The 18,826-nt window shown below is 39.8% G+C and overlaps 2 protein-coding genes across 9 annotated transcripts; both read right to left on the bottom strand.

The window, feature by feature from the left end:
* Positions 1-1,301: 1,301 nt before the first annotated feature.
* On the bottom strand, positions 1,302-9,617 carry hhatlb (hedgehog acyltransferase like, b). 2 transcript variants are annotated; one of them, XM_042398996.1, is made up of 12 exons: positions 9,408-9,617; positions 7,760-7,897; positions 5,569-5,636; positions 5,363-5,476; positions 4,437-4,631; positions 3,981-4,190; positions 3,356-3,527; positions 2,503-2,647; positions 2,381-2,416; positions 2,091-2,292; positions 1,861-2,002; positions 1,302-1,775 (listed from the first exon to the last, which is right to left on the bottom strand). In XM_042398996.1, exons 2-12 carry the CDS (start codon positions 7,863-7,865, stop codon positions 1,564-1,566), a joined length of 1,602 nt encoding a protein of 533 aa, XP_042254930.1. In that variant the 5' UTR covers positions 7,866-7,897; positions 9,408-9,617; the 3' UTR covers positions 1,302-1,563. The 2 variants fall into 2 exon arrangements, with proteins under 2 accessions (XP_042254930.1, XP_042254931.1); XM_042398997.1 differs by lacking the exons at positions 7,760-7,897; positions 9,408-9,617 and having other exon boundaries at positions 4,437-4,626.
* Positions 9,618-10,272: 655 nt separating this feature from the next.
* On the bottom strand, positions 10,273-18,584 carry LOC121887888 (glycine--tRNA ligase). 7 transcript variants are annotated; one of them, XM_042398988.1, is made up of 19 exons: positions 17,915-18,584; positions 16,942-17,199; positions 16,769-16,835; positions 15,957-16,058; positions 15,734-15,836; positions 15,473-15,614; positions 15,284-15,372; positions 13,811-13,887; positions 13,531-13,676; positions 13,276-13,425; positions 13,033-13,195; positions 12,399-12,563; positions 12,197-12,304; positions 11,871-12,016; positions 11,686-11,771; positions 11,485-11,594; positions 11,298-11,391; positions 11,005-11,195; positions 10,273-10,911 (listed from the first exon to the last, which is right to left on the bottom strand). In XM_042398988.1, the coding sequence occupies exons 2-19, from the start codon at positions 17,004-17,006 to the stop codon at positions 10,798-10,800; spliced, it is 2,118 nt and encodes a 705-aa protein (XP_042254922.1). In that variant the 5' UTR covers positions 17,007-17,199; positions 17,915-18,584; the 3' UTR covers positions 10,273-10,797. The 7 variants fall into 7 exon arrangements, with proteins under 7 accessions (XP_042254922.1, XP_042254923.1, XP_042254926.1 ...); XM_042398989.1 differs by having other exon boundaries at positions 16,942-17,036; positions 17,915-17,974; XM_042398992.1 differs by lacking the exon at positions 17,915-18,584 and having other exon boundaries at positions 16,942-16,978; positions 17,073-17,548.
* Positions 18,585-18,826: the final 242 nt, after the last annotated feature.

The following is an 18,826-nucleotide window of genomic DNA, read 5'->3' as shown; positions in this document are numbered from 1 at the left end:
TTGAGCTCAGATTGTTATCGTAAAATGGGTGAATTGTGGAACATAAGGATTGTCTTGTTTTGGGGTGGATTTTACTGTAAATTAAAGCATAACACTTATCATTACTTGTCACTATTTTGATGTGTTGACTTTGCATTGCAAAGAGTGATTGTAAAATAACCTTCAGTGCAATGTCACCACTGTAAAAAAAAAGATTGATATTTAGAATCTAACTTTTTTCATTCAGGGTGGGTCTGAGTTCAAGGAGTGCTCCAGTGATTTAGATTTGCACTTCCATAAAACTCGGGGAGTCCCTGCTGTGGGTCAAGCTGTAAAAATAATGGATCTTACAATTTCCATTATCCAACTCGATAGTGTTTTTCATTAGACCCTCCCTGCCAGGTAAACAACATGTCCTTCAAACTTCACGCTCCCAGTTTGTAACATGTCCTTTCTGTCAGAGGCAAAGTTTTTATGAAAGACATAGACATTTATGAAGAGATTATGGGAAATATGCTATGAAGCCAGGCCTGTTAGCTTAGCTTAGCATAAAGACTGGAAACATTGGGAAACAGCTAGCTTAGCCTTTTTTTAACCTTTGGACAGAGCCCGGCTAGCTGTTTCCCCGTTTCCAGTCTATGACTGCTAAGCTAACCAGTTACTGGCTCCAGTTTAATATTGAACAGACAAACATGAGAGAGGTGTATTTTTCTCATCTAACTCTAAGCAAGAAAACAAATTAGCATATTTCCCAAAATGTATTACTATTCCCTTAAAAAATGAAATCTCTAGCCCGAGCCAAGATAACTCCTGATCTGGATTATTTACTCAGACCTGACAAAGCTCCTGTTTTTGAGTGATGAGTAAACTGATCTGCATGTGTAAAATCCTAAGAACTAGATTTGGTCTTTTAATATGGTATCTAATGGAGGCTGGTTTGAATTCAAGTAAAACCAAACAACTTCTGATGAAACAAATGTCCCTAGTGTCCTTTGTAGACATACAGTTGTCACACCAGTGTGTCAAAAAAAGAGAAAAATACTTCTTCTTTGACATCAATAAACACCTTTTATCGCACTGCTCAGGTCCATGCGGTGATTCACCATAGGTGTGACTGCAGCCGTTCACTGGACAGAGTTAAAAGTGTTTCCAGTGAGGAGGCATCGACCAGGAATTAAGCTGCGAACTGCTGATGTAACGCTACAGAAATACCTTGCAGCCCTCATGACAAGACTCAACACTGACTGACTCACGCGGTGTAAAAAGCCCCTCTCTAATTCAAACATCTGAAAGGTCAAAAACTCTCCCTAAAGACACAGAACAAGTTTGAACAAATCTTTGCAGTTTATTTTTTTGCATTAATGACAGAGGTTTCAGAAAAAATGTAGTTTTGAGTAAATGTATTTCATTAAGGTCTATTTTTTCTCTTGGTTGGTAAACAGTTGGTAAACTTTATTTACAGTTAATGCTGTTTTATACATCAGCAGAAACAGAGCATCCATTCAAAAGTCACATTATAAAATCTAGACTGGTGATAACACTGTGATAACGCTACTTTGGCTGCATATATCCTACAGCTGATATCTACTCTGCTTTTTCCTTGCTGGGATCTGCGACAGGCTGAGCGGCAGCGGGTGCAGGTGCAGAGGTGGTTGTGCTGCTGGCGGCGGTCGGAGGGGGGGCAGGAGGGAGAGGATCAGGGTCATCGATAAGGGCCTGTCTCCTCTCTCTCTCCTTGATCACTTGGATCAGGCAGTAGGTCACGAACATGACGATGATGGTGGTTATGGGGAAACCTGGGGAGGTAAGGAGACCAATAACTTCTCTGTTAATACAATCATTAAACAAATGTACATGTTTTCAAAGTGAAAAACCAATCACCTTTGAGGAGCAGTCGTTTGGCAACCAACTTGGCAAAGTCTAAACTGTTCAAGGCCAGGATGTTGAACAGCACAATGCACCAGAAGTTGAAAGTATTGAAGATGCCTCTGATCCGGCGGGACATCGCTTCTGACATTGCCATCTGTAAACAAACAATTTTTTTAATCATCAAAGTGCCATTTTGTGTCAAAATCCTAACCAAAGCATGAAGACAACCTCCACTAACTAACCTCAAAAGAAGCAAAAGGCTCCATGGAGAAGAACTTGGCAGCCCAAAGCTCAAAGTTGAGGCCGAAACAGTTAAAGAAAGCCCAGATCAGCACCACCTCGCAGGGTCCCAGCCAGAGCATGGTGACACCGAAGGTGCAGAGTGTGGCCACCAGCTCCTTAACCACATTCTCATGCTTTCCACCCAGGTGATCATACACGTACCTGTGGATAAGGACACAGGATCACAACTTCTACATTTTTCAGCATTGACAAAACTATTTTAATTCAGTGATCTTTCTGACACACTCACTTGCACAACCAGTCGTTGATTCCTCTGTCAAAGTGGCTACAAGGAGAAAAACATCAAGAGCAGGTTTAGTTTTACAGTATAGTACATCTGGTAGTTATCACATGAGATTGGGGTTAACTCACGTTTCGGCAAACACATAGAGCATTGTGATGCATTTTGGTGGCTTGGGCGGGTCCAAATGATCCAGTCTGGACACTGTATTGATAACTCCAAACATGGCAGCTGCTTTTACCCAGTCATACACCAGGTTAAAGTAAGCCAGACCCACTGGAAACAATGCAGTAGTTCAGAAGTTAAATTATTTTCATTTGAATTAACTCATCAACTGCAATAATAACAGTCGCATGATACCAGAGCTGCAACAATCAATTAATCGTCAACTATTTTGATAATTGATTAATCATTTTAAGTAATGTTTTAAGAAAAAAAGTCCAAAACCTCTGGTTCCAGCCTCTCAAATGTGAATATTTTCTCTTTTCTTTGCTCTTCTATGACAGTAAACTGAATATCTTTGAGTTGTGGACTGTTAGTCGGGACAAAACAAGTAATTAGAGGGCATCATATTGGGCCTTAGGAATAAGTAGTCAACATTTTTCACCATTTACTGACATTTCATAGACGATCGACTAATCAGTTAATCATGAAAATAATTGACAGATTAATTGCTAATGAAAATAATCATTACATGACATACAATTTTTTTCAGAGAACGTTACCAACCAGCAGTGTTGATATTGGCTCTTAATCTAATCTCTATGCAACCCTGCAGCCAAAGCATTGGCAGTTAAGTCTTCTTTGTGACTTTTTTTTTTTTTCTCAATAAGATGGATATAATAATCCTCTCAAGTCTAAATACTGTCTCCAGATTTGAGCTGGAGAAAAACAGTAGTGGCCTTAAGCCCATTTGAAAGTAATTCAAAATCTATTTTAACAGTCAAAATACTGAGGGGGGAATTTCAGAGTGGTGGTACAGACCTAGAGCCCAGTCAGAGAGGTGCTTCAGCAGCTTCATGTCAGTGGGGATGACGAGGATGTACATGAAATGGAAGAGGCCCTCCACCACAATGATGATCCCCAGGTGGATCAGGCCCTGCAGACTGATGTTCCACATCTCCCGCTCTTTCCTGGTCAGGTCTGACTTGTTGGCCTGCAGAGGGCAGCAGACACACATGACCAAGACCAGTCAGAGATCTGTAACCTCCACACTGCCTCTCTGCTGCACATCTTCACATACTGGACACATCTCGAGTATCAGACTGATATTGTCATAGATTCTGAAATAAACTGAGCATTGATGTCTACTGAATCTTTCCTTTGCATAAGCATAGCAGTCAGGATAACTTCAACTGCATTTTTCCATTAATTTATTCCCACATTATTTCTAAATTGTCAAATTTCTTTCATTTATTTCAATGAATAACCACGAGAAAACATCCAGCTGCTCTAAAAAAAAAAAACAGGGTAATGGGATAGCCTTTGGTTGGCAGGGAACCACTTCTCTAACAATACAATACCTCCCACAGTGCATTAAATTTAGAACCAGCAATGCCTCGTGCTGCCGCATGACAGGAAATAATAACAAGAATTTGGTTTAACTCACTTGAACATAGAATTTATCAAAGGTCATGATGGGCCCAAAATAGAAGAACGGGAGGTAGAAGTTGTACTTGAGCAGCTCCAGGATGTTGTAGTTTCCATCTTTTCGTTCACAATTCTCCAGGGCAAAGCTCATACAGCGCATGATGGTAAAACCACAACCTCCATAGAACAGAATATGACGCAGCTCAAAGTCCCCCTCCACAAAACCTGCCTACACGGAGCAGAGACAGAGAAAAAAACAATAACAGAGACAGATGCAAATCGGTTACAACAAATCTCTTCTTGCTTCACAATCAAGAAATCTAGTCAATGTGTTATGCTTTTTTTTTTAACCCACTTATTCTGCTGTTTCATTCGTCGCTTTCTGACAGTAGAAATGTATCCACACCAAATATATTTTCACCAAAATCTCCGGCCTTGTGTAATTACTTCCTCTAATATGTAGCCATCAGTTTACCTGCCAGGACACGAAAGGTTCACACTTGAATGTAGCGAGAGTACAAAGACCAGTGGCAAAGCAAAGCCAGCGGATTTTCACTAAGGAGATGCTGTAGAGCAGAATACAGTGTGACAGGATGAGGGTGACGTAGGTCCAACCCATACTGGTCCATACAGCCAGGAGTCCGTACACCAAGTACACCAAGGACCTGTACTGTGGGAGAGAAGAACAGGGTCACTATACAAACATTCAGTCAACTGTAATGATGCAGCTGAGGGGTTCAGATTTGTGTCTGGCTTTGGATTTGTAGATTGTGAATGTAAATTACTCCACAATACTGCAGACAATAACAAAACTATAAAGAAACACCTTTACGATTTGCCATATTGATAGAAAATGTCTATCATCAGACTTTATGATTGCATTCTAGCATCAACTAACACTTCACACAAAGCAACACATTTAGTTAAAGGGTTGACTTTTGCCCTGAGACTCTGCTGACACATGACATGCGGTCCAATGATGTTATCCAAACCAAACTGGCATAACTGATCTGACTAAATATAGAACTGCATTTCTGTTTGTTGCTCGTTCATTCTTCGTCTGCGCAGTCATCCCTCCATCTGATTCTCTTCTGTGACTTTTTTTTTTCCACTTGGTGTGGTTCATCATTCATCATCTGCTGTTTGGTTAATGATATAAAAAGCTACTGTGCAATGTTGTAAAAATAGATGACTAAGTATTCATAGTTCACAACAGAACAGAGAGAGAAATCCATCACAGCAGACAACCTCATTGTTTCTTCCACCTTGTTTCATATTATAGACAGACAACAGATCATAACAGCAGTAGATGGATATTACATCATTTCTTTGCATCTTATCTTACATTACTCTTCCGAGCTCAATCAGTCAATTAATCAATGAATCAGTCAGTAGAAGCACCTGTGGAGCCAGCATGGTGCAGATCTTGGCGAACAGCACATGTCCAGAGAGAGCAAACAGGATGTGCTCTCTGAATGTGGAAAACCACATCATCCACTCAAAATCAGTTGTATCCTGTAAATCAATGAGCAAAAAAAACAAACTAAAATTAGAAAAATGTATGCAACAACAATATGATTTTTAAAGAACTATGAATGTTGTCTCACCATTTTTCTCCCAAAGTAGTACCATCCTGGCTTCACGTTGGTTTTGAATGTCTTTCGGTTTACATTGGCTGGAATAAGAAAGGATAAAAGAAGATGAGAAAGAAAATCTATTTCGGATTTAAATATCAAAATGAATTTCACAAGCTCATCTGCAAAATAAAGCTTTACAAGACATAAAGCTCACATTCGACCACCTGTTATCACGTGACCATGTCCGTACTGAGGTGGTGTGATGGCAAGTGAGCTATCGTCAGGACAACGACCGTGAGATGTGGATGAAAGATCTGGATGTAACTACTGAGTTCAACATGTTCAGTATCAGCACACATACATTTACATTTAATATAATAGCAAAAGTTTCAGTTTATATATGTTTTTAGTTTATATTCTATTTTCTTTTCTTTGTCCTTGAGAGCAGATGTGAAAGAGTTTGTTACAAGTGACACTGAAACTCACAATAAATGCAGGGCCTATTTTCTTCCTCTGCTCTGTGGTATTAATACTGACACTTGATCTCCTCTGCGTGGTCTGCATAGCTGCAACTCTTCACCCTCACACAGTGACACTGTCCCTACATGTATACTGCACATTGTGTCGTCTGTATGTGACTACACTACAGGAGGCGTAAGATATAACTTATCTTATGAGTCTGGATCCCAGTAGAGCTTCAGTGTTTGTTTTGTGTAATTCTACTTTCACTCAAATTGATTTGATGAAGTTTTGCTCTTGTGTACCTTTGGAAAAGAAAGCATTACAGAGCTGTCTACAGTTGCACTGTTATGGTGCAATCAGGATTTAACTGATGAAGATCATCATCTATGCCAGAGATATACTGATAATATAGGAACAGTGTCACATAAAATCTGCAATATCTTTTTTTTGCCACTAGGAGGAGAAACACACTTTTAACACATACTTATGTATATATTATAACCTCTGATATGGGAGATTTATAGCACTCAGTTGCCTTTTTACACATCCAGCAGACATGATGCAACATCAGAATTATGTGGAGTCAAAGTGGCTACCAGATTAATTTAAGTACAATATTCATTTCCCTTTTAGTTCTGTTTTGCTCTCCGCCAATTCCTGAGGGAAATATCTGGCTCTTAAGCTGCTGAATGCTCCACTACACCATGTTCACCAGCTGATTACTACAATACCACAATACTATAAAGCCACTACATATATACGGCCCACCCACACAGGATTTCCACTTTATTTCCTGACTAGATTTCTTGTGCAGACTGTACTTGATTTGCATCTCCTTCACAAGTGTTTTGCTGCACCGTGTGTATTTGTTTATGGAGTTTAGTGACATCACGTTATTTAAATGACCTGTGCTCAGGTTGAAGTTAGGCAGAGTCTTAGGCAATCAGCCAGAATATTTGAACACACCTGTGTCAGTGTGCAAACAAACCAAATTTAAGGGACCCTAATCAAAAATGTTAAAAAAGACATTAAATAATACATAACTGTTGGACGCTCAAATATCAATATTGGTGCTAGCCTCAGAAATCCAATATCAGTTGGATTTTAATGCTAAATAAACAGCCTTTAAAGGATTATTTAAAGGCTTTTGCTACTACTAATCCCATAAAAAGACCAAAACCAATACTTTCTGACTCCTCCAAACTGTCTGTAGCTTTCAGCCCCAAGACCATTGTTGTCTACAGAAGACAAATATCCTTAAAAATCCAAATATGTGCTTTCATTTTTCAAAAAAGAAAAAAAGTCCAGATAATGTCCTTAAACCACTGGGCATTGTAGTTTTTAGCAAACACTATTTAAACATAGGTACATTTTTGTTAGAGTCATTACAGTATTTTCATCTGCTGATTAATACACATTTAGTGCTCTATAGTATTTACTGCAGCAGGACAATGTATAATGAATTGACTCATAGTAAACTACAGTGTCCATGTTCATTATTTGGTCTTTTCATGGGATTTGTTGTAAGTACGAAAAATATAGAATATGACCAGAAATGTTCTTTAATGAAAGTAGTCTTCAAATGGTTTGATTTATCTCTTTTACTTCAGTAGTTTTCAACACACGTGATTAGACTTTTACTTGCGTACAAGTCAGACTGGTTTGAGAGTTAACAATCTCTACTTGAGTGTGATATTCTACTACTCACCTGTAACCTATTTGTGTATGTGTATATGTGTGTGTGACTCCTCATACTCACAACTGGACACCTCAAAGATCCAGCTGGTGGCCCAGAACATGGCCAGACACAGCACCATGTGGTAGAAATAGATCTCATACTTGGGAAGTGCAGCTTTGATCCCCATGATGACAGTGACAGGAAGAGCTCTGGAGGCTCCTGAACACACAACCCCAGAGCAGTTAACACTTTATCTGTACAACAGGTTCTACCTCTGATATGACACCTCAGGGCTTCCTTATCCTCGCCTACAAATAAGAAACATATCCTGATGGTTCACTCAGTGGTCATCACCTCCTCACTTTGTCTCATCATATGTTTGATTCTGACCTCTTCAATCACACTCACTACATGAGGAGGAAGGGCACAAAATAGTGATTAACATACAGTACAGTCTTGAACCAGTGGCTGTAACACTGGAAAGTAGAAGGAAGGTGCAGCGTTGCTATTTAAGCGTTTGAATGAGAGACATCTGTTTCAACTGTAACTAAAGATAGACTTCTCGACTCCTCAGTCATTTTTGATTCAGGTCAGCATCACGTGTGAACGAAACTGTACTTGCTGTGACAGATTATCAAAAGGGGAAAGTAACAAACCACATAAGTTCCTGTGGTATTGTAAGTACTTTACTTGAGGTCCAGTATCAGTACTTTTGAGTAAAATTTCCTTTCTGTGAGACTTTATACTTGATTTTGCTTGTTTTACTAGTATTTTCACATTGCAGCATTTTAAATATTGATATCTTGTACCTGAATACATGTACCACTACCTCCCTGTAAAAATACTTACAAGTAAAAGTACTTCTTTCCAAATTAGAAGATGGTACACATTAATAAGTACATTCTAATCAAAGCATCAGAAGTAAAAGTACTCATTTAAATTACTTATACTGCTGGATACTGTAGTTTAATCTATACAGTAACATTTTATAGGCTCATCATATGTTTTTCTATTTAAAAAATGCAAAGCACTTAGTTACTATACCTGTCAAAAAAGTACACTATGAAATGCAGTGGAGTAGAAGATTAAAGTAACATTAAATGGAAATACTCAAGTTAAATACCTCTAACCTGTACTTGAGCAGTTTTGCTGCTTCTACATACTGCTTAAGCCAAATAGTGACACAGTGCAGCTGCGTGGCTTTATTTTCTGCTCTGTAACATAAGAACCATTTTATCTATAACATTCATTAGATATCAGATCCATCCAGAATAATTTAGTATCTTGTGATGTGCAAATCTTTTGCGAATGGTTGTGTTCAAGCACTATCATTAAGGAATTTTATCTGCCGGAGTTTCTTCACAAATTTCCCATTTATCAAGGAAAGAACAGCGAAGGGCAAAGGTGCAAGTTTCCACTGATTAGAATCCAGAGAGGTAAAGACATCAACAAAGTGCAGCTGCCTGCTATTTTTACCTCAACAACCTCTCTGCGATGCATTTGTTCAGAAGCTCTTATGTTCTCCTGTACTGAGCTGCCCCCCCAAAAAAATATTTATATATGTTTTTGAAATGTAAAAAACAAAACCATTCAAGCACTTGTGAGTGAAATATTTTTAGTCGCATTAAAAGTTTTCTATTCACACTGTCTGACTAAGATGCCTGCTGTTGAAATGCCACACGGTCATGCACTTCAGTTCGTCCTCCGCAGCACCTGTTGTGATACTGACCTTGAACGCAGCAGTTGCGAGTCGGAAGAAGTTGCTAAACAAAAGCTTTCAATTCTCAAAGACGGATTAAAATGTCATATTTAAAAAAAAAAACAAAAAAAACAAAAACGTGTAAGTTAATGTAAACTAGTATATCTGTTGTGCATCTGCAGGGCGCAGGCGGGCTGCGGGTCCCTCTGACTCCCTGAGAGGGAGCTGCCACCGGTTAAAGGTGACTTGATGTATTTATACTTTGACCACTGACACAGAGGGGGCGGCACAAGAGGGCTGCTAAACCAGTATAATAGGCTGTAAACCTCATACACTGAGAGTCTATAGAGTCTCTTATCTTGGCATGTTATAACATGCCAAATTTCCTGAATGATGCAGCAGAGGGTGCCTAAACAAAACAATGCAGGTACAGGTTTATTATGTGCTGAGTCTCATCATGAGGCAAATCACATAAAACATCAAGCTGTATTTAGCTGTAATTATATGCAAAACCCCTCAAAACAACAGTACAGTCCAGAGTAATTGTTACATGTGTTTATGTGTGCATTGTGATTGACTGGGTTTGCCTGTTTTTGACATTCTTTTCTAGATTTGGTGAATTTATTTTACATTTTTAAACTAAAAGGCCTCTTCTGTCTTCTTTTCTCTTGTCACTATTTTCCATATTCCTGGTTGCCAGATCTGTTTTGGGAGGGTCTAAGCCTGTTGCAATTTTGAGCTGCAGCCAAGCGTCCATGCCTCACATTCTACAATGCGCACTGAGCTGTGAAACAACATGCAGTGCCTTCTACTGACAACATCACAAAATACAATACAGAGAAGTCTGTTGGCAACATCATGGCTGCAGCCCTCCCCAGAAATGTGGGATACAAAGAAAAGGACCAAATGTGGTTTATTTTAAAAAAGTCAGTCAAGACATACAGTATTTAAAAATGTATGAAACACAAGTCTATGTAATATCTATGATGTCTGCTCTCACAGTATCAGTGCAACACATCCACTGGGAGTTGTTAAGAAAGTTGCTCAGGTGATGATAATATGGTTTCAGGTAGGAGGCCACAGAGGACTGCGTTAGCCCTGCAGCATGTTTGTGAGTAATGTTGCTTCAATTTACAGTATATGACACATTAAAATCTCCAGCTGCTGTTGCACAGTTTACATGTATATTATATCTAAACAGATCTACAGATAAAGACACAATCCCTGGAATTAATATTATATCCTTCATAATTATACAATAGTATGGTTAGGCCTATGTTTATCCTCCTTAACAAATCCCAATGAAAGATGCAGGTTTTTTCCTGTATGTAAACATATAGAATACTAACATGTTAACTAATAATACAGTGAAATCTTTATTGACAATTTGGTCCGTGTGTGTAGAGGAGTCCCAGTTTGGCTACTCCTTCTTGCTGGACTCTTGTCCTTCAAAGATGGGGTACTTGCTCTCCACCTCAGCCCACGTCAAGCTGCCGTTAGCCAGATCTCGAACCATCCCTGGCAACTCAGTGACCTGCAGTGTAATTTTTTTAATTAGTACAAAAAAAGACAACAGATGTGTACGAGCCTTACATTTTGTTAATTAAAGCAATTATTCGTGTTCTACCTCAGCCCTGATCTGCCTCATTGAGTCACGGTCTCTCAGAGTGGCCGTGTGAGGCGTCTTGTTCACGGTGTCGAAGTCGATGGTGATGCCAAAGGCCACTCCGATCTCATCCGATCTGGCGTAACGCCTCCCGATGGATCCTGAGGAGTCGTCCACCTTGTGAGACACGCTGTTTTTGGTCATCGCCTCAGCTGAAAGGAGAAAGAGGACAAAGAGGAGTTTAGGATTTGAATTGAGTATAAAATCAAATATTCACATAAATATACTGACATCTAAGTTAGCGTCATACTCACATAGTTGCTGGACAAATGGCTTAAACTCCTGGTTTGGGCTCAAAGGAAGGATGGAACATTTGTATGGAGCGACAATGGCAGGAAAACTGAAATACTGGACAAGAAATAAATCATCTTCAATTAAAAGAAACAGTACTACAATCAAAACAAGCACATGATTCTGATTCCTGCTTTGAAACCATCCTACCGTCCTCTGTTCATCCCCCTGCCGGGTGTGGAATGAGTGCTCAAAGATGGAGTACATGATTCTGCCAATGCCAAAGGACGGCTCGATTACATTGGGAACAATCTCCTCCACTGTGGGAAAACAGAGACGGATGTTTTCCCACAAGAACAACAGACTCTTCTACTGTACGGCTCTGACGCCGGGTTTGGTGTCGCCTCTTACCGTGCAAAGTCTTCTGGAACCGCTTCACACTGACCATGTCTTTGGTCAGTCTGAGTGTTTTGCCCTCTGCCTGAAAGCTGAACTCCCTGCAGAAATAAACACAACAGCAACATCACCAAATTAACTTGGCATATAAATACACACGAACATTTCTTCAGTAGTAATCAATGGCAGTCAGAAGTTACCCGTTTTCATTAAGAAGCTTTTCCTGATCACTGATGTAGCATTCATCACAGACAGCCAGATATTCCAAAACCAACTTGGCATCTTTCTTGAATGCTGTGCCTATGGCGCCCTTGTTGGGCTCAAACTGGATGACATTTACGACTTTGTGAGAAGAAGTTAAGGAATAAAGCAGAGGGACACAAGTTGTTATACTCTGTCCAGTGTGGGCACACATACTCAAAACCATGGTAAAAATTAGAATAAAGCATGTAGATCTCTAATCATTTTTTTAGGATTGAGATAACAATATAGTCGTGTTTGGGGGTCTAAGAGAATAGAAGGATATGGGTTCTTTCAGGGGTTTTTCTGCCACTAGAGGGACCCTGGTGGCTCTGGAGTGACACGAGAGGTCGTAGCAGGAACGGTCGGCACAGCCAACGATCTCGATCCATCCCTGAGGGGAAAAAAAGCAATCATGAGGTGAGAAAGGTGTATGTGTATTTCTAACTGTTGAGTCTATGAGTGAGAATACAAGAGAAAAGATTTACATAGGAGGTTTTGGACTCGGCATCCCAGCAGTCACATGCGTAGTGAGCCATCTCGTTCTCCATGTGCTGACGGAAGCGCACTTTATCTTTGGACAGCCCCACTTTAATTAGATACAAGTAGATTCTTCCAATGAAGTAGCCCAGCACAGAATTGTTGATCACTCCCTGCAGCAGACGCAACAAGGATTAAAAGATCTGACTGACATTGTTATCAATTTTGTTGATGCAATAATTTCCCCTCAATGTAATGTAAAATGTAATAACACATTATCATCATTACAATTGATGCATGTATTTATGTGTAAAGTAAGCAAATCACTTCATTATTGGCAAGTAGCTATTCAAAAAGGTTGACTTTTTCAGTGTTTATAAGCAAATGTGTGAATAAGGTGTAGTTGCATGTTGAAGTTCAGCTGTTAAACTTTAATTTAATACATTTTTGAAAGATGCATTGATTTTATTTATACAATAAAAATATGCTGACAGGAAAAAAAAAAACATCAAAATGACAAATTTAGCAGCTAATTCTTGACCATCAGTAAGCATGTCAACATCAGACCAAGCATGATTCTCAAAGACCAAACACAATCCTAATGTCATGACGAAAAAGCAAGTTAATGAACTTTTTCCCCACCTGCTCCACAGCATCTCCCAGCCTCATGATCTTTGCAGACTGGCCGCTGGTCTGAGCCTTCGAGGAGAACAACAAGATCTCCAGGTCGGCCACATTGTGGAACTTAGGGTGGACCTTGTCATTTGGATCCACAAAGTGCTCAATCTCAGCCATGGTGAACTCCCTGCAAGCAGGAGAAGTTTAGATCTCAGTGTATGTTCATTATAATTTACCTATGATTCATTTTAAGGATTTTCATACTACCTCACACGAATGAGTCCAGAGCGAGGAGAGATCTCATTCCTGAAAGAGTTTCCAATCTGAGCAGCACCAAAGGGAAGTTTTCCCTGGTTGAACTCCAGTAAACGCTTGAAGTTGAGGAACATTCCCTGAGCTGTTTCAGGCCTCAGATAGCTGCAAAGTAGCAAGAAATTGACAAAATTTAATAAAGAAAATGTTAATCACATAAGATACTTGTATCAGCAGCGTGCATAGATGTTGCATCCTGTTGATTTGTACCCGGGCGTGTTGCCTCCTGGCCCGATAGATGTCTGAAACATCAGGTTGAAGGAGATGGGAGGTGTGAGGTCATTCCCTGTGGAGGGAGACTTGACGTTGTATTTCACAAACAGATCAGCCAACTCCTGCTGAGTGTAGTTGTCCATCTGAAACAGAGTGAGAGCAGCAGTGAGTTAAAGTTATTCCCCCCTGGCCAGCAGATGTCAGTATTTTCATCAACATCTGCTTTGAAAGAGAGCATGAGAGTGTGTTGCAGAGCATGTGTCTTTGGAGCACACACCTGAGTGATTACATCCTCCATCTCGGTCACTTTCTCCGCTGAACATTTCTCATCGGACATCAGGTTTTTCAAGTGAGCTGTGAGGGAACAAACATCTCATTTAGAAGCTGTTACTATGAGTCCATTGAACATTAGCTTTAAAAGAAATCGCAGGCATTTGTTTTGCATCCAGTGTGCTATGAACACACATTTTTAATCTCTGAAGACATAATCATTACATTTTTTTTCTGTGCAGCAGCTTGGACATAGATAACCTCTTGTAAGCAAAAAATTAAAACATTTTATAATAGTTTTTAGCATTTTATACACAATAACCTTTAATAAATATTTTCATGTTTTGCAAGAAACAAGCTTCCTGCTATCTTTATGTCAAGTCCTTTAAGAAATGCCTGAAAAACCAGTCGCCTTTGACACTCGAACTCCAGCCCCACCCCTGCCTACCTCTAGCTACAACCCCCCTGAGGATACTATATAGTCCAGTAAGGCAGGTAAAAACCTGTCCTTACAGATTCTCTGTTAAAACCTGCGCTGCACAAAACGACCCAGAAAATGGAAATATTAGTAAATGCAGTTGCAGATTGTTGTGATGTAATATTTTGAGATTCTGACATTCAAATCTAAAACATGCACGTTGCATGTGAGTATAATTTGGACATTCACAGCTCAGGTAGTGACTATCTTCTCTAAGAAAGTGTTTGGCACACAGGTCATTAGGTCATTTGTCTCTCTATGGGTGAAATCTGACACCGTGTAGCAAGAACCTGTCTCGGATGTTATTCCTCAATTGAATGGGTGTTATCAGTGGTTATCAGCCTCATAGACATGGGTTAGAAGTGGCCTGCTACACCTACTAGTAGAAGCATATCAACCCACTGGAATAGGACTGTGGCACCTACCAGTGGGTAACATGCTGCTACGTTAGGTTACACAAAATAATGATGTTTTGTGTTTAAGGTCTGGTTAGGTTTAGGCACAAAACCACTTGGTTAGGGTTAGGAAATGACAATGGTTGGTGTTAAAATGATCATTTGAAACGTGGTTAAACTTGGCAACTGTTGGTTATGAATGCAGTAAAATGAGGTAAAAGTGTCAGGTTAAACAGCCTCCCATCGGAGGTCTCCAACTGTCGTCTCTTGAGTGCAACTTGTAGATTGCATCAGTCAACTAGCCATCTTTTATTGACGTCATCTGAACTGAGTCACTTTCCCGGGTCATAATTACTTCCGTTGCTAGACGGCATCTGTAACTCAAAGGTGACCTCCACCTTACCAATGGATGATAACGCCCCTCTGAAATTTCTATAGGTGCAGTAGGCTCCTTCTTATCTATATCTATATGAAGCTGATAACCACTGACAAAGCCCGTTCAGTTGAGTGATAAGGTTCAAAGCGGGAGAAAGCTCAGGGGACGACTGGGCATGGTGGAGCTTATTTTAATCCTCTAAATGACTTAATGATGGTGAAAGTAAGTCACCTTTGAGGAGGTGATCGGCACGGTAGCATTCTCCCGTCTTGGCATCTTTCACCATGTAATCAGCAAATTTATCCACATGACCTGATGTCCTGGGAAGAAGGAACAGATTATTTTCTCACTTAAATCCACATTTTCTCAGTCAGGAGTTCACCTGTGTTTGAATACAATATGCTTTAAAGGGGCACCTACTTGAGGACAGGCTCGGGGGTCAGCATGGTGCAGTCAATCTCCAGGATCTGCTCCTCCTGGATGAAGTGCTGCCTCCACACCTGCAGGATGTTGTTTTTCAGGGCACAGCCCACGGGCCCAAAGTCATATAGGCCGCTCACCCCTGATACACAAAGTGAAACCGATCAGTGGTATATTTTATGGTTGCAGTTCCTGGAACTGTGCATACTCTGGATTTGGTTCTCCTTTCTATTGTGACAATCATTATGGGTTTTTTTTTACCTCCATATATGGCAAAAGCCTGATCATAGAAGAATCTCCTCTTTAAGGTATCCTCCAGCTTCGCTCTGTCCACCGTGTCATCTTTAGGCTGCAAGGCCAGCTCCTACAAGTAAGAGTGCATGATTGATTGTTCCATTATTCTTTGAATTAAATTCTTCTTTCTGAAGTAAATATTCTGATAGGAAATCAGGAAACGATAAACCAGCAGTTGTGAGAGTCTGACCTTTGCTTCTAGAATCTTCTTCCTGGCTTTCAGCTCTGCGACAGCTTTGCTCAGCTCCGGCTCTGAGGCGCCCTGTTCTTTCAATTGATACACCAAGTCGCCCTGCAGAAAAATGACATGCTTTACCTTCTTTTCACACACAACCTCAGACAACAACCTAGTTTTACCATGTAATCGTTCTATAGTTGCATTTATTCTTTCTGTCATTAAAGTACAATTTAAAAAAAAAAAATTATTTCAAACATGCACACACAAAACCTGTAAATTCATGAATAGTGAATATTGTTATAAGAAGGCAACTGTAGTTTGTACATGCTGAGATTTGATGGTTTTGGCGGGATATGACCTGCTGGTGTGAATTGATGAATTCTTAAGATTAACTAGAGAGAGAATAATAAATTGAGCACAGAGCAGTTTTAAACTTACATAAAGTGCCAAAAATCCACTTTGCCATTGAAGTGACAAATGGACCAATTTGCGTACATTATGTACCTTGGGTCAAATAGCAGCCTCCAATTCTAGTTTCACTTTGCACCATGTGGCTGGGTCAGATTGATGATTTCTTGTCAATTTATATGTATTATATACATATATATATATATAAAGAAAAATCCTACATGTGAACCCACACACATAAATCTATTTTGACACATCTACATTTTAAAAGTAGATTAACATTTCTTTAATCAACACTTAACAGCTCTTTTCATTTAGACTATGACAAAAAAAATTACGCTTAACACCATAAACTGGACAAGCTTGTGTGTGTCCACCTTTTCTATGCAGGTGTGTAACCTGGTAGAGTAACTCACCTGCTTCCTCACAGCCTCCCTCAAAGGTGCCAGCACTTCTTCCATCTTGACACGTAAAAACGGCTCCCTGCACAACAGACCAACTTGCAACCAACTGCTCTGGACCAAACTGTTTTCACTTTTTCTTCAAGCTTCTCTTCAAATTGAGGGAAAAGAATGGGGGAGGTGCCTACTTGCTTCTGTAGACTAAAGTCCTGTAAGTTGTGTGGTCTGAAACAAGGGCTCTCTGTTGCATCATCCAGGAAGCTCAGTCAAAACTACACACATTCTGCCATAATGATAAAAATGAGCAAATACCAAATACCTTTCCAACCTGGAGAGTAAAGATGAACTCCACAGTGACCTGGGTATGGGAAAATTAACCTGCTGGGAGCCTCCTGGGCTACTTCAAGCTGTTTTGCATTTTCCACTTACTACACAGTGTGTTCACACTACATACAGGAGCATTATTAGATTAAACAAAAATGCATTTAGGAGGAAATTACACCATGTTTCCACAATGTTAACAATATATTTTTTATGTAATAAAATTAGATTTTGGCATATGCCCTTGTGATTTCAGTTGATAATGGTGATAACAGTGGTCTGTTATCACAGATGCACTGATTTGATTCAGTGGCCTGCTGCATGTTACTTAGCCTGTCTTCTCACTTTGTAACAAAACTAGGTCAAAACCTTGTGTATGGCTGTACCATGTATGGTCAATATGCGAAATTGTGGCCAGTTTGTTACAAGGATAGTCCGTGGTAGTGTCTATAATGTGAATTCCTGAATATTAAATGTTCATCTGCAATTTTCTGTAGTGGTCCCGGTAAATTTGTTGTTAAAGTGTACTGAAGTAGCATATCACACATGGTTAAGCAACGTTTTAGTAAAAAAAAAAAAAAAAAAAAAGGTTATAAATCCAGATGCAAGAACAATACTTTCCACTCATATATTGGGATGTTTGATATTAAAGAGAACTCATTATAACTATTCTAATTATGTTAACTCCCTCTGCTCTTTCATCTGTTTCTATCTGCAGATGTCTGTAAACATATGGTCTCATCCATGTTTACGTAGGATTAGCATGCTAGGCTAACAGTCCATCAGCTGTGGCTTTATATCCGGGCCATGGCGTCTTTCACATAAACACAGTAAACACACCTGTCACCTGCCCAGCATGATGCTTTTAAACAGGACACACCGCAGCTACACCTTATTTTTATACAGTCTATGGGCTACACACAGCACGGCACGGCTATGCTTCCGATGCTAGCCATGCTAACTAGCTACTAGCCGCTGTGCAGGCTGGTAAAATGGATCTGTCGAGTCTCTTTGTATCTGCGGGTTGGTGTTCTTCTCAGTGTTGGAGCCTCCGTATGAGACACCTAAGTTGGTAAGTGTGTGTTTTTAAAACTTATTTCAGGGCTGTGTTCAGGGCTCCACTGTAAACGACCACTGAGGACGTGATTGAAACGTACATACCGGCTCATTTAATTGAAAGAGCAACAGCCAATGGGAAAACTCCAATACTGGGCCGGCCGACCAATGGTGTACCTTCATCACTCAGCGAGTCAATCCAGTCTAGCCAATGATATCAGTCATTAGACTTCCTGGCTACAACATAGACTGTATATAAATTATTAACCTATCTATATACAGCCTATGAGCTACATTGAATTAGATCTTTTGTCTGTTTATAATGTTTGAGATTTTAAGAACTACTGACTGCAAAAAAAAACTATCATACTGGATGTTTCCCACACCAGCAACAATCAAAATGTTCTCTTCCTCATCCATACACACACCCTCTCTTGTATTATTACAGCCATGTGAAGGTTTAGTGTCTTGCTGAAGTGCCAGGGGATTCCCATCAGGCCTTCCCATTATTGATGAACCATTTGGCACCAGCTAGTGGCCAAAATTAACAATCACCATAAGAGAGCTGCAGCTATAATGAGATGCAGACAGGTTTACCAAGTTACACATAGATTTATCTCAATTAACTGGTGAAAAATCTACTAAAATTATTTATTTAATTTTTTAACCCTTTCATGACATATTTCAAAACCCTTA

Source organism: Thunnus maccoyii, chromosome 21, assembly GCF_910596095.1.
Source record: "Thunnus maccoyii chromosome 21, fThuMac1.1, whole genome shotgun sequence".
NCBI lineage: Eukaryota > Metazoa > Chordata > Actinopteri > Scombriformes > Scombridae > Thunnus > Thunnus maccoyii.
This window is presented reverse-complemented; position numbering and strand designations above follow the sequence as displayed.

Coding starts and splice junctions, on each gene's coding strand:
- hhatlb (XM_042398996.1), bottom strand. CDS start 7,865: ATGGGGATCAAAGCTGCACTTCCCAAGTATGAGATCTATTTCTACCAC. Junction 5,637..7,759: donor GATCTTTGAGGTGTCCAGTT/GTGAGTATGAGG, acceptor TTCTTATTCCAG/CCAATGTAAACCGAAAGACA. Junction 2,293..2,380: donor ATCAACGACTGGTTGTGCAA/GTGAGTGTGTCA, acceptor CCTTATCCACAG/GTACGTGTATGATCACCTGG.
- LOC121887888 (XM_042398988.1), bottom strand. CDS start 17,006: ATGATGCAACAGAGAGCCCTTGTTTCAGACCACACAACTTACAGGACT. Junction 11,595..11,685: donor GTTCCAGAAGACTTTGCACG/GTAAGAGGCGAC, acceptor GTTTTCCCACAG/TGGAGGAGATTGTTCCCAAT. Junction 11,392..11,484: donor AGGGGGATGAACAGAGGACG/GTAGGATGGTTT, acceptor TTTCTTGTCCAG/TATTTCAGTTTTCCTGCCAT.